This window comes from Myxocyprinus asiaticus, chromosome 44 (genome assembly GCF_019703515.2).
Source record: "Myxocyprinus asiaticus isolate MX2 ecotype Aquarium Trade chromosome 44, UBuf_Myxa_2, whole genome shotgun sequence".
Classification (NCBI taxonomy): domain Eukaryota; kingdom Metazoa; phylum Chordata; class Actinopteri; order Cypriniformes; family Catostomidae; genus Myxocyprinus; species Myxocyprinus asiaticus.
The window spans coordinates 7,546,887-7,561,999 of NC_059387.1; the positions used below are offsets into that span (position 1 = coordinate 7,546,887).

At 38.5% G+C, this 15,113-nt stretch overlaps 2 protein-coding genes across 2 annotated transcripts; one reads left to right on the forward strand and one right to left on the reverse strand.

Moving 5' to 3' along the window:
• The first annotated feature begins 815 nt into the window (after positions 1 to 815).
• On the forward strand, positions 816 to 3,476 carry LOC127434672 (frizzled-8-like). Its single transcript, XM_051687567.1, has one exon. The coding sequence runs from the start codon at positions 1,207 to 1,209 to the stop codon at positions 2,944 to 2,946; it is 1,740 nt and encodes a 579-aa protein (XP_051543527.1). The 5' UTR covers positions 816 to 1,206; the 3' UTR covers positions 2,947 to 3,476.
• Positions 3,477 to 10,492: 7,016 nt separating this feature from the next.
• On the reverse strand, positions 10,493 to 13,293 carry LOC127434683 (gap junction delta-4 protein-like). Its single transcript, XM_051687595.1, has 2 exons — positions 13,230 to 13,293; positions 10,493 to 11,685 (listed from the first exon to the last, which is right to left on the reverse strand). Exons 1-2 carry the CDS (start codon positions 13,291 to 13,293, stop codon positions 10,493 to 10,495), a joined length of 1,257 nt encoding a protein of 418 aa, XP_051543555.1.
• Positions 13,294 to 15,113: the final 1,820 nt, after the last annotated feature.

Below are 15,113 nucleotides of genomic sequence, written 5' to 3' on the forward strand. Positions count from 1 at the left end.
GCACTAACAATGAAAGTGAATGGGGCCGATTTGTAAACATTTCAAAAGTATAGCCACAAGACAAAAAATGCCTGTTAACATAATTTTAGTGTGATAAAATCACTTACTAACCTTTTCTGTGAAAAGTTATATCCAATTTTACAACTTTTTGCCATGATGACCCTAAAAAGCATAAAACGAGAGTAAAAATTAATTAAACTGTTTTACAGCTCAAATAATACACAATTTTTGACTGAAGAATTATTGTAAGTGTTTTTTTTTTTTAATTTTTTTTATTTTAATTTTTTTTTTATTAAAAAATAAAATAAAATTATAAGCTCCACATTTCTGCCCTTAAACCCTTCAAGAATTGGCCCCATTCACTTCCATTGTAAGTGCCTCATGGTAACCTTGATATTTTTATAATATTTATTTTTTAAAAGAGTCAATTTTATTTTATTTTATTTATTTATTTATTTATTTATTTTTAACTTGATGCCACAAACGCTGTCGATTGAGCTTAACTCACACTGAGCCAGGCATTTTTCTTTAATTTACCAATGTTTTTTTCCGTTTTTTTTTTTTTTTTTTTAATTTTTTTTAATTTTTTTTTATTTTTTTTTTTGTGGTTTTGATCTGCCTCCTCCAGCCATAAATTTGTCTTATTTAATTTACTTTCCATGCAAGCCCTTGTAAAAAATAATAAATGTACTGCAACTGCACACCTTGGACAAACTTGATTGACACGTCTCGCCCGCCCCTGCTGTTCTGTGATTGGCCGATCGCGCATTGGGAGGCGTGACTCACCGGCTGTGTTTTATACTCAGTGCGCCCGACTCCACAGCACTGATTTGTATGGGAAAGGCTGTTGTCAACACTGCGAATGTAGAAAACGCATTCACACCGCGAGTTTTCTTTTTAACAGACACATTTATTTTATTTACAAGCGTAAATCTGTTGCCAAAAGAAGACTCAAAGACATCGCAAAAGCAGGATTAAGACGACTAAACAGGGGACGCTTGATTATAAACTGTAGTACCCTCAGCCATTTTGCCTGCGCGCTGCCCGAGGGCTATTTATTCTCGGACCGCACGGTATGCAAACCTACCGCAACTCCGTGCCAAACAAGTGAAGCGGAGATGGGTTTGCTCTTCAACATCTGAACTGTTTTCATAGCTCAGTTGCTTTTGTTGACAGCCGAGGGGAGAGAAAGACAGAACGGAAAGGATGGACTGCTACCTGTTGGGGATTTACCTGTTCCTCGCACTTGCCCTCCTGCCCCGGTCGAGCGGCACCACAGCCAAGGAGATCACCTGCCAGGAAATAGCCGTGCCTCTGTGCAAGGGCATCGGCTACAACTACACCTACATGCCCAACCAGTTCAACCACGACACGCAGGATGAAGCGGGCTTGGAGGTGCACCAGTTCTGGCCTCTGGTGGAGATCCAGTGCTCCCCGGATCTCAAGTTCTTCCTATGCAGCATGTATACCCCCATTTGCCTGGAGGACTATAAGAAGCCCTTGCCTCCGTGCCGGAGCGTATGCGAGCGAGCCAAGGCGGGTTGCGCGCCGCTCATGCGGCAATACGGCTTCCCCTGGCCGGACCGGATGAGGTGCGACTTGCTGCCCGTGCAGGGCGCACCCGACACGCTGTGCATGGACTACAACCGCACCGACTCAACCACGGTGTCACCGGTGCTGTCCAAACCCACGAACTACCCCAACAAACCCATCCACCCGCATAAAAAGAAAAGCGGGCGTCTGGGAGTCGGACCTAAGGCGAGTAAACCCTGCGAGCCGGGCTGCCAGTGCCGAGCGCCGATGGTGGCGGTGAACAGCGACCGACACCCGCTGTACAACCGCGTCAAGACGGGTCAGATCCCGAACTGCGCCATGCCGTGTCACAACCCGTATTTCACCCAGGACGAGCGGACCTTCACGGCCTTTTGGATCGGACTTTGGTCGGTGCTGTGCTTCATATCGACATTCGCCACCGTCGCGACGTTTTTAATCGACATGGAGCGATTTAAATACCCCGAACGCCCAATTATTTTTCTGTCGGCGTGCTACATGTTCGTGTCCATCGGTTACATTGTGCGCTTAATCGCCGGGCACGAGAAAGTGGCGTGCAATCGGGAGTACGACGTGGAACACATTCACTACGAAACCACCGGCCCCGCGCTGTGTACAGTCGTGTTTCTGTTGATCTATTTCTTCGGGATGGCCAGCTCCATATGGTGGGTCATTCTCTCCCTCACCTGGTTCCTGGCGGCGGGCATGAAATGGGGCAACGAGGCAATCGCGGGTTACTCGCAGTACTTCCACCTGGCCGCCTGGCTCATCCCGTCCATGAAATCCATCGCAGTGCTCGCCTTGAGCTCGGTGGACGGAGACCCGGTGGCCGGGATCTGCTACGTGGGCAACCAGAACTTGGACAACCTTCGGGGCTTCGTGTTGGCACCGTTGGTAATCTACTTATTCATCGGCACCATGTTCCTTCTGGCTGGATTTGTGTCCTTGTTTCGGATCAGAAGCGTCATTAAGCAAGGAGGCACCAAAACGGACAAACTCGAGAAGCTGATGATCCGAATCGGGATCTTCACTGTGCTCTACACGGTTCCCGCCACCATCATCGTGGCGTGTTATTTCTACGAGCAGCATAACAGACAGAGCTGGGAAATCACTCATAACTGCTCGTGTTTATTAGAACAGGAGATCAAGAGACCGGACTATGCTGTTTTCATGCTGAAGTACTTCATGTGCCTTCTGGTGGGCATCACATCTGGGGTTTGGACCTGGTCTGGAAAGACTCTGGAGTCTTGGAGGACTTTCTGTACACGCTGCTGTTGGGGCAGTAAGGGCTCTGGTGGCTCCATGTATAGTGACGTGAGCACGGGATTAACGTGGAGGTCCGGGACCGCCAGCTCCGTCTCATGCCCCAAGCAGATGCCTTTGTCCCAGGTCTGACTCAAGAAAAGCCCGCTAATTGTTTAGGGTTTCTTGGTCTTTCCAACATTTGCATTGAAATTAACATGTTGATGGTTTCTATTAGCTGAAGAACTGGTTGAAACAATGCAGTGATGCAGAAACAATTACTTTGTGCTAATTCCATTTCTATTGATATGGACATGATATGCAATCAGTCTTCTTTAAGGAGAATTTGGGCATTACATTGTTCCCAGTGGAGTAACACTAGTCCCCAACCTGCAGCATTTGAATTGTCTGAACAATCAAAGATGGTTACAATAAGCCTTAATGTCTTAGTGCCCAACTATTATTATTGTCATAATTATTATATACGGGTTGTTGTTGTTGTTGGTTTTTTTAAAAAATGCAAAATGTATTTATACAATGGTTATGTAAAAACATGTAAATTCTGTATAAAAGAAGATTTATACATTTATTGTACATTTGTATATAGTGTAGATGCCACATGAAAAGCAAATATGATGTTTATTTTGACAATAAAAACTTTTGGAGGAATCTGAACCTCTCAAACTCAGGGTTCTGGTAATGAGTGCTCGGCCTTGCCTCTTTGTGGTCATTCCCATTGAAGATGCTTTTGCAAAAGATGCTTTTGTGGGTTCTGTTAAGAGAAACTCTTTTTAGCTATCTGGGGTCTAATTAGAGACGACGGCCTTGTGTTGGAGAATCTCCGTAATTGTCGAACCCTTCACGTTCTTGCTCCTTAATTTACTAAAAGAGGGCCGGGGAATGGGCTTTAAATGCAGGAAACGAGTCCTTTTCATCTGGGAAAACTTTGATCTTTCTTTTAAAGCCGAGAATAAAGGTGCCATCTAGATATAGAACCTTTAGACTGATGCACCAAGTTTTTTAATGTCTAATTTGAGACCGTTGTGCTTTGATCGACATTATAGAAATGTTTTGAGGCTGGGGGCCCCTGCCATGTTTTGTTAGAGGGAACCTGTGACAGTTAAAAAAAAAATTCTTGCTTTTTTGGAGGGTGGAGGGCACTATCAAAACGTCCTTCTTGAATTTCAGCTGTGGTATTATTACTAGTGTTACACTCACAGAGACACTGAATGGAAAGCTTCAGGTGGTCCCTTACATCTCCACAGACCCTTTTTGTGAAACTCCAATGGAGTTTCTTAGACAAAGAATGGAACAGAAATAGCTGCAAAATGAAAGTAATGATTTTGTGTTGTTTTGTTGGCAGATGTTTTGAATGCAAAATCTAGATCAATCTGTTTTTTTTTTTCTTTTTTTTTTTTTTTTTTTTTAGCAAATGGTGCATGGTTAGTTTGCAAACAACTAAACTACAACTTCTATAACTGACTTACCCTGATTTCGAGGCCACCAGAGTGTCAAGTCCTAACACTTGTATTAATGTAAATTAATAGTGATACCATTCAATGGGTATTCATTTAGGTTAGTTTAAATGGCCTATCTCATTTGGATATTGGATTTTTAAATGATTAGGGTTATCATACACTTCTCAATTTCTATGAGCACTTAAATATTACATTTCAAGGATAACTTGCTGAATTGTTTTCATCTTTACACACAAACTCACATAACAAAGCATTTGGGAGTATTACTGATACTTACAAAAAAAAAAAAAAAAAAAGAAAGAAATAATGGAAAACAGTCCAAATTAGTCCTTCATAAATAAGACTTGTGAGTTTTGCATTGAAGAACACTTTTGTCAGATTTCAGAGAGGATTGATGGGAAATAAACAATCATGGCTTATTTTTTAAACTATATCTCCTCCTAGTGGTCATGAAGAATTAGAGCTAGGCCTACTGTGTACTAAACGACACGTGCTGGCTTTTATTGTTTTAAAGGAATATTCCGGGTTCAGTACAAGTTAAGCTCAATCGACAACATTTGTGGCATAATGTTGATTACCACAAAAAAAAAAAAAAATATTTCAACTTGTCCCTCCTTTTCTTAAATAAAAATAAAAAATCGAGTGAGGCGTATAACGGAAGTGAATGGGGCCAATCCGTAAACGTTAAAATACTCACTGTATCAAAAGTTATGGCTATACTTTTGAAACAGTGAGTATTTTAACGTTTATGGATTTCAAGGGGACGTGAACAATATGTGTGTTACCATGATTTTAGTGTGATAAAATTGCTTACTAACCTTATCTGTGGAAAGTTATATCCAATTTTACAGTTTTGTTGCCATGATGATGTAATTCTATAAATCCCGCACAAACGACGAATTAACCAACTTTAAAGCTCAAATGATACACAAGTTTTAACAGAAGTTTAATATTTCTGCCTTTAAACCCTCCAAAAATTGGCCCCATTCACTTCCATTGTAAGTGCCTCAGTTTTTTTAAAAAGAAAAAATCAACATTTGTGGTAATCAACATTATATGCCACAAATGGTGTAGATATAATATTGCTTTACTTTGACAACTACACTGGGCACAGTTATTGTAATAACTAGCCTACATATTAGCAGATGATTTTTATATGTTTGTTTACAATTCTATAACAGAGAACTATAACAGAGATGTGCTGTGTAAAATGGCTTTTAATAAGAAAGTGTGGAGCTTGTTGTTGGTTTAATAATTTACAAATTGACGGATAAATGTGGTTTGCAGCCGACTTTTTTTTCCTTTTTTTTTTTTTGTTTGTTTTTTTTTTTTTTAAGACACATTTTAGGAATCTGTATTTACAAAATTTTCAGAAGTAGAAAATCCATCAATTATTTTCTGTTACATTTACTAATCTTTTTTTATTATTTATTTATTTGAATAAACGAACTCTTGGTGAGAATGACCAAACAGTTTAAAATATGAGGAATAATGCAGACTGTAATACAGTTTTCAAAAGTAATTTAATTTCGAAATGTCCTGTCAGGAATTCATTCATTTTCCAGTTATGGTTTCACAAAGCATATTATAGTGAAGACTCGTGAGTATAACAGTGCATTGAATGGGTGCTATTAAAATCTCAGGACATTTTTTGAAGGTATTTGTGCACTGGAAAGGTGTTGTAAAAAAACAAAAAAAACATCCAATTAATGTAAAGATTTGTATATTAAAAAAATTCCACCTCTACAATTCTGTGAAACTATTAAATCAAATCAGAAACCCTGTGATTGGTCCATCCTGAACAGCGCTGAGAAAAGTAATAGAATCACGTGACAACACTTTCTATGTGCTGCTTCTTCAACTGTCTGGACAATAATTTACATCTGAATAAAAACACCCAATAATGAGGAACTTCCACAGCCATTCAATCGAAAATTCCCGGTGTAAAGTCTGTGAAAGATTATGACAAGTTAAGTGAAACCCCGCCTATTTTTAAAGGCAATCGATTGCAGTAACAACATCTGCCATCAGAAGGCACGCAGAGTGGGTGGACATTCCACGTGAGTGATCTTGTCAGTAATAAGAATAATAAAATAAACCCTCTTTATAGACCGTTTTTAGCTTCGAAACATCTTTCATTTTAATAAATATTCGTTCCAAATCTCATCTAAACCCGCTCCCAACATGAATATGTGAGGACGAACAAACTGAATGTGTTGTTCAACAAAACCATTCAAATATGTTTGCATATTTGTATGAAATATGCTGTATTAATTACTGAAGTGACAGTATGATGATGAAACATTTTTTTTCAGGCATTAGTTCTCAAACAAACACTTAAACAATTCTTATATTCTATTTTTTTATCTTTTTTTTACACCAATGTACTATAAACCATTCAAAGGTAAAATGTTACAGTATACCTCGCCAGATACATGCATGCAGTTCACTTGAATTATTAACAAATTGTAAATGTATACCCTGAGGCACCTTCTAAAGAAATCTTATTACAGTTTATGCACTTTCATTGTCAATATCATTTAACAATAACATATAATGACAAAGTGGCAAAAACATGAATTTGGTGTGCAAACATCTGTAGAATTAAAGATTTGTCCAGGCTGTTGAAATCAGTCCACCAGAGGGCAGTGTCATTTTTAAGTTTATTACAAGGATCTGACACGGTCTGTAGTGAACTTGCAGAAACATCTGAACACAACATAGCTTTGTTTCAAGACTAGTTAAGTCCATATCACATTTCTATATTAGTAGAAAGGTAGATGCATTTTCTCCTAAAATGCGAAAAAAACATCAGAGACAAATACAAGTCAGATTTCCAAAAACTGGTTGCAGACTCCCCACACTGACAGAGGCCCCTTTAGGAGCTGGTTGTGTTTCAGTGTGTAACAGCCTGAGGGACAGTGGGCAGCATATCACCAACATGTAGGCACCACTGGTGATGAACATATATTACTTTAATGGTGATTTATTACTCTGACCATTTCTGAGTATATTCTAGTGATTGTTGTGTGTGAATATCCCAGAAGATCAACAGTTACAGAAAAACTCAAACCAGCCTGTCTGGTACCAACAAGAATTTACTCAGAATGGTGCCAAAAAAAAAAAAAAAAAAAAAACATCCAGTGAGTGGCAATTCTGCGGATGGAAACACCTTGTTGATGAGAGAGGTCAACAGAGAATGGCCAGACTGGTTAGAACTGACAAAGTCTACGGTAACTCAGATAACCACTCTGTACAATTGTGGTGAGAAGAATATCATCTCTGAGATGCGGGTTGGCGCTGTTTTGGCGTCACGAGAGGGACCTTCACAATATTTGGCAGTTGGTTTTAATGTTGTGGCTGATCGGTGTGTGTGTGTGTGTGTGTGTGTGTGTGTGTGTATATATATATATATATATATATATATATATATATATATATATATATATATATATATATATATAGTATATTATTATTAGAATTATTATTATTTCAAATATTATGAATTTTTGAGTCACAAATATTAACAAGCTTTTTCAGGGTTAAGCCATTAGAAATGAACAAAATGTGCTGTTTCATAAAAATGACAAAATATCATACAGTATATTTTTAAACCACACATCGTAATGAAGGTCTAAGGGGTTCTCTGTTTTTTTGTTTTTTTGTTTGTTTTCACGACAACTAAATGGCTGCCTATAAGTTGGTTACACCACCTGACTTTCATTTGGTGGACAATTTTTTTTTTCAAATACTAATAATATATTAGATTTTATGTATTTATTTATTTATTTTAAGAAATGGTAATAAAATGATTCCAAACTACTCATTTCAGCTTTAAATTATATATATATATATATATATATATATATATATATATATATATATATATATATATATATATATATATATATATATAAATATCAGTCAGATAAATTTGATAAAATATTAAAATCCAATTTTAAGTATTGGGAAGCTAATTGTGTGAATCTGAAAATGGATATGGATGTCCTGATTATAAGTCGAAATTATTGGCAAAGTATTTTACTATTATTTATAAACCTTTTTTCTCTTCTTCTTTTTGTATGTTGAGCCTCTTTGGGTCCACCTTTGTTAACATGAACTTAAACCTCTTAAAGTGCAGAATAATCAATACCCATTCTACATGAAGTTTTGCGGGCTGCGACCACGGCTGTCAAACCAGACCTTGCATATGTGCTGCAATGCAGATCACAGTATCATGCTTCTCACTGAGTTGCCAGGTCTGAGTTTGCAGATCCTGTTGACTTTATTCTAGGTCTGTAGAGTTTATACTGGGCTCCTGTTTGATTCTATAACTATTGGAAAATATTGCTTGAAACTTAGTTCGGTAATTATTGCATATTTCATTAACATTTGTATGTTTATTAATAGATAAATTGATAATGCATTTGAAAATGGAATATATATGGAATATATAAAATTATAGTGTACTTGACTGCATGGCACATTGTACCTGATTGAACCTTGGAGTTTGCTCTGTTTATGTTTAAATGATATAAGTTTTGGTCCTACAGTTGGTTTGACTGTGGCCTTTCAGTAAATTAAGAATATTGACCAAAAAGTAGCCTTTAATTATGATGTGCTGAAGAGCATGATTATGATGATTGTGTTTTTCTCTCTAATTTTGTACCCCATATATATATATATATTATAAAGAGTATCTGGCCCACAGGTGTGTTCACATCATCGACTCTGGCCCCCTTTAAAAAAGTTTGGACACCCCTGGCCTACCTTCCTGTCAAAGAGAATTCAATAACTTATCAAACAACTATCAAAGTCACAGCATGCTTATTGGAGACAGCAGTGGAAGTGTGCCAATAACTTGGAGATCATGGTGTAACCGTACCCGCCACTCTCAGAGGGAGTGTGATTCGGTCAGGCAATTTAAAAACAACTGACCATCAAACTATTTGACATCAATCCAGAAACACAACCAGCATTAAAATAAGTGATTGGCACTACAATTCATCATTAGAGATACATATGGTAGGACATAAAAAGACAATCCGAGAGATCCCTGGTGTGCTTTATGTGCTTCATGACCGACATTGTGAGGACAGAAGTGTTGGACCCCAGGTGACTGTCCAAAGCTAACATGTCCGAAAATGCACATGTTTCGGCAAGCTTGTAAGTGTCTGAAGGGTGAGTGTTGTCTTGCTCTCGTGTTACACAAGATTATAGAACTCTATTTTAAGTGTTTGTTCTAAAGCACCAAACCAAAGCCCGGTCAGTCCTTGAAATAATGTTACAAGCCACCCACCTCCATAAATACAAAAGCAGCCTGGCAAGTAATTGCTTCATAATGCAGTGCTATTGACTGAAACTGACAGTCCCTGAGTTTGTGCAGGCTAGGGGATTTGGGGAGCTCTTTCAAGTAGGAAGTACCTACATACCCTCAAGGAGAGGGCCTATTTATTCAGATTCCTGTACTTGTTGGGTGGCTGCCCCAGTTGAAGCAGAATGTATGTCACTCTTATCTGTTCGGCCTCAGGGACTTTGGGTGGTTGCAACAGGCCTGTTTTTAGAATGACCCTCAGTCTCCCCTGCTTGTAGACAGGGCAAGTTAGGTCAAGGACTATCTCTTTGGTGAAAGAAAAAGAATGCACTAACACAAACATGAGTGACAGGTGGATGTTGAAGGTCTTAGTCGATTTGAGGGTTGGCATGTAACATGTCATTGAGGTCTTCTAAAGATATTTTTCATTTCACCTTGCGTCTCCAAACTATCCATTCTTTACATCATCAAGCATTGTTCTTTAAATCTAATAACTTGCATGCATTTCAAAGCTTTTGTTGGATGACACAAATGAAAGAACTGCCAGCAGCCATTCAATTCTTCTTGATGGTTCTCTAGTATGACAATCAAACCCACTTTTCTCCTACCCGCAAGCTGATATGTCATCACTGGTGGTCATCTCTACCAATGTATAATACCTTACTCTCCTGGTACACACCAATATTGCTCCTGAGACATCAACTGCCCCTGAAGAAGCTGGTTTGTCCCTTCATTGAGATGATAGAGGTTTAAAGCAACAATACACATTTTAGATGTCGCCTAAACCAAAGACACCTGATTCAACTCATCAGTACATTACTAGAGACTCCAAGACCTGAAATAGATATATCCGATCAGTGAGACATCCAAAATGTGTATTGTTGGGAACACTGCTATAGCGTGGCAGTCAAACCCACTCCGACCTCTTCTCTTGCCCATCTCCTCCACAAGATGGTATGTCGTCACCAGTGGTCATCTCTACCAATGTATATTGCCCTACTCTCCGGGTACACACTGCTGTTGCTCCCGAGACATCAACTGCCCCTGGAGCAGCTGGTTTGTCCATTCGTGGAGGTGGCGGAGGTTTTAGGAGACTACGTTTGCTGACTCGGATGGATCTGGGTGTCCCCAAAGGCTCATTGGGGCACAAGGCAACTTCACTGCCCCCTCGCACCATCCCTTCTTCTTGGGTGGGTTGGTAGCTGCTGCTATCATCATTGTTGTTAGAGCCAGGCATTCCAGAAATTCCTCCAAGAGGTGACAGTGGAGGAGGGTCATCATCTAGAAGAATGGAAGCAGCTTCATCACCACTTGAGTTTCTGGTCACTCTTTTTCGGAAGTTGGGGCTCACCATGTCTTGAACCGATGGAATGCTGGAGTCAACACCTTGACCTCCATTCCCCGAAAGGTAGTACTGCTCTTCTGCGTACATCTTCTCAAATAGCATCTTTCTCTTGCTTTTTTGCCTCACAGAATGCTTGACGGCACAAATTAGGTCACATGTGTTTAGCAGGAAGGACAGTGTGGCCACTCCAAACATGAAGTTCAACATTATGGTTTTCTCAGTGGGTCTGGAGATGTAGCAGTCCACCATGGTCGTGCAAGGCGGCTGCTGACACATGAATCGTTTCGGGATGTGGAAACCAAAAAAGTAGTAATGAGCAGCTCCAAAGCCAGCTTCTACAACCATCCGAAGTAACAGCTGCAAGATGTAGGCTCCTGTGAAATGCTGCAATCGCCCTATCTCAGCCTTTACAACGGTCTTGCACCGAGAGGCTTTCCTGAATGACTCATGCTGGATCTTATAAACAGAGTTTGCTTTTATGGACTCGGAGGCCCCGCTATCAGCAGCTAGGCCAGAATTCACTTTGTGGATCACATAGACGATGAACATCGCATAGGGAAGGCACAGGGTGGTTAGTTGCACCAGGCAGAAGCGGAAAAGGGACAAAGGGGCAAACATGTCGTAGCATACGTTGGCACAACCAGGCTGAATTGTGTTACACACAAATCGCTCCTGCTCATCCTGGTAGAGGGGATAACCAGCAAATAGCAGGACCAGGATCCTTAGGAATACCATCAGAATTAGCCATGCTTTCCCTAATGGATGAAAGAATACATAGCATTTATACATCTGTAACATTGTGCGTTTACATGTACATTCTTACACTGATTATGCTTAATAAGCATTGTTTTTGAATATTGATGTTATAATGTTATGTCTTTGCCAAGACTCTGCTTACAATATTACCTTTACATTTAAAGGGCTTGGAACTCCTTACAGAAATATTTAGATTATATATCACCAAGCAAATCTTTTTAATTATAATTTTATCATGAACCAAGCATCAAATGTCTATGCATTTGGAGTAAAAAATCTCTGTACAGGTGGTGACCTTTTAGATATAAGTATCGGCCTTTAAGTGGAGTCGGAAATATTGTAATTATGAGTTCTGTGCACATGAATGACCAAGCGATGTCGACTTTACCAGTGGGGAACTTTGATTTCTAGATGATACCCAAGTTGCAGAGTTGTGAAGTTGGAAGGGGCATGTTGACATCCAGGAAAGATGATAGAAAGCAATGATTTGCAAAATTATAAAAATTTCCATACTTCATATCAATAATATACATTTGTTATATATACCCTAACAAAAATTGAGAGTTCTGGCAACATCTTAATTGTCGCCAAAGGTTTGCTGCAGGTTCACCACTATCGGTGAAGAGCTGCAAATGCCTGGCAAACATATGTGGCGAATCATAAGCTCATTTGCAGATGAAAATAATGAGTCAGACAGGTTTGTCAGAACTCTAGATTTTTTGCAAGGGTGACAGTCAACTAATGACTTGACCTTTGCGGTTTGTTTTAACCAAATTAATAATTTTTAGATACCATGCATTAATAAATCATAGGTCATGTAAAAGTGCTGCAGGTGCATTGACTTATGCTTATTCACTGCTACAAAAAGAATATTTGCCATTGTTCGTTGTGTTTTTGGAAGAAGTTTGACTTATTCCATATTTTGTTTACGACTTAAGTGCGTGACATGTCATAATAACGAATGCCCGACTCCCAGGTGCACTTAAAGGCAGCATTCTGTTTGATTCTTTGGCCCCCAAAAGTAATAATTTTAATGCATGGATAACAAAATATCAAACTATGTGGCATCTGTAAGGAAATTATGCTAATCTGTTTCTCACAACTAACTTCACTTTTCTTAGCCATTTTTGCAATTACTTTTGATCATCCCAAGGTGGTTTTTAGTGGATGTATGAAGTCAGTACCCCTCAAGTTCACACAAGTATACTAGAAGAGTAACCACAGCTGTAGTTTATAACATTAACTATGGAAATGTTCCACTTACATTTGACAACCAGGAAGTGTCAACTTTTTATGTTTAAATTATACTTTTTATTTTCATTTTAAACAAAATATATATTGTTTTAGCATTAAAAACTAAAAATAAAAAATAAATAAAATAAATAATTGCAAAAATGTCTCTTCAAAATAAATGACACTTGGTTTCATATTTTGTTTTCTAACGCAATCACAGTCATATATTTTTAAGTATGGCTTAAGAACCCAGACTCTTTTTGGGATTAATGTACATAAGCAATTTAAAGTACTCAAAGTGTGCACGTACCTATGAGGGTGATGTTGTAGTTCAAAGTTACGAAGATCATTTCTGATGCTGCCAGTTTCGCCATGCCAGCAGATTTAGGCCTCAAACCCTGTGATCCCAACACAGGATATCCCGCTGCTCAACACACATCTCTCGTCTGATTCCACATAAGAATGTGTTTACAGTCTGTATTAAATTTAGTCCCATTAGGCATTAAAAATTAACCCGTTTAATATGCACTCAAAATCCCAGTCAGTATAGATGGTTCTCTAAACCCAGTTTGGTGTAATCCACAATGGCAAGACTTATGCATAACCACTAACTTGGCTTCCCGACTTTCCTCTGCCTGTGTCGTGACAACTGTTCTCAGACAACAGAAGAGAGGAGATGTGAGCTCCATTGTGGGGCTATTCTTACCCACCAAAGGCATGTCGGCACGCAAGCATTGCTGTGATATTTGGGTTCTGTTTGTCATTACAGGAGAAAAACCAGCATCAATCAGGCATCAAGTAACCCGTTCTCATCAATGATGGAAAGCATTTCAATGGCATATGGTAGAGGTCATGCTCGCTGAATTCTTATGAAGGACTTCAGTGTGTTGGTGTGAAGTTCTATACAGTATGATGCTTTAATCTCATTTAGATACATACTAGCCTTACATAGTTGTATGAAAGAGTTTAGTTAGTTGTTTGGGTCGTGCTGCACATTTAATGGTGAAGTGTATACATTTTATGCCACTATAGTGTCACCAAATGGAATTGCAAAAATAATTAATGTTTTTAAACAGGCATCCTGAACACTCTGTGTACCATTAGTCAAAAAACAGATGGTCACACCCCCAAACTCACGCCATTGGTTGAACCAAAGTTGCTATGTTGGGCTGGTTGAGATGTGGTACAGAGACACACTTTTCAGGAAAATCAACCTATACCAGGGGCTTACTTACAGTTGTCACTTCATATTAAACTGGGATAGTAGCAAATATTTTAAAATTGCATTACACACTTCACTTAATTAAATGATTCTTTTGGTTGGCTTCTGTTAAATATGCACTAGGTTATTCTTATGTCGTTATATGATTTAAAAGAATCCCCTCTTTAGCTCTGGCCTTGAGGGGTTTGACAGGACTGAATGCCATGGGATCAGTGCACATCATGGTGGGATGTTTTGAAGCTTTTAACTTTGTCTAAATGACCTCTGAATGAGGGACATCTGGACAGGGGGTTTGAAGTACTTGCCCTCTAATGAATGGAGACTTATTGGTGTGCAAATTTTAAATTGGGCAGCTGCTTGGATACAGAACGCTTAACCTTTTAGAAATAGAAGTAGTGCAGAATCTTAAATACTTCTTCAAATTTACATGTGTCATAAATGTTATTTCTTTTTTATTTTTATCTTAAAACTTTGTTTATTACAAGGTTTAATTGAAAACATTCCCAGATTTTTAATGTGGTTTCAGACTTTTGGACCTCACTGTTAAAAGACTAAAAGTGATGTGTTCTTGAAACCATGGGGAATATTAAATGTTAAGTGCTGCATTACTTATGACATTCTCAGCTCTGCCTTAAAATTAGAGTATTAGAGTATCACTTTATGAATAAAAAATGTGCTATGTTGATCATTAACAAGACATATTTGCAAAATGAAAGGCTGTTTTGCAAAGACACTCCTGGCTTCTGCTTAAATATTATTATTAATCTGTCTTGGAAAGTCTAGTAAGGAGAATTACTTTTTTTTTTTTTGGAATGTGTTTATGAGTATATGATTAATTGTGCAAGAAGCATTGCAAATTACATCCTGTTTTTTAAGCGAGTAGGAGAACAACAGTGTGTTAATTTTATGTTTGCATGGAAGAGATTATGCAAATATTACATTATTTTCATGTCTTACCAAATTTCTATTCTT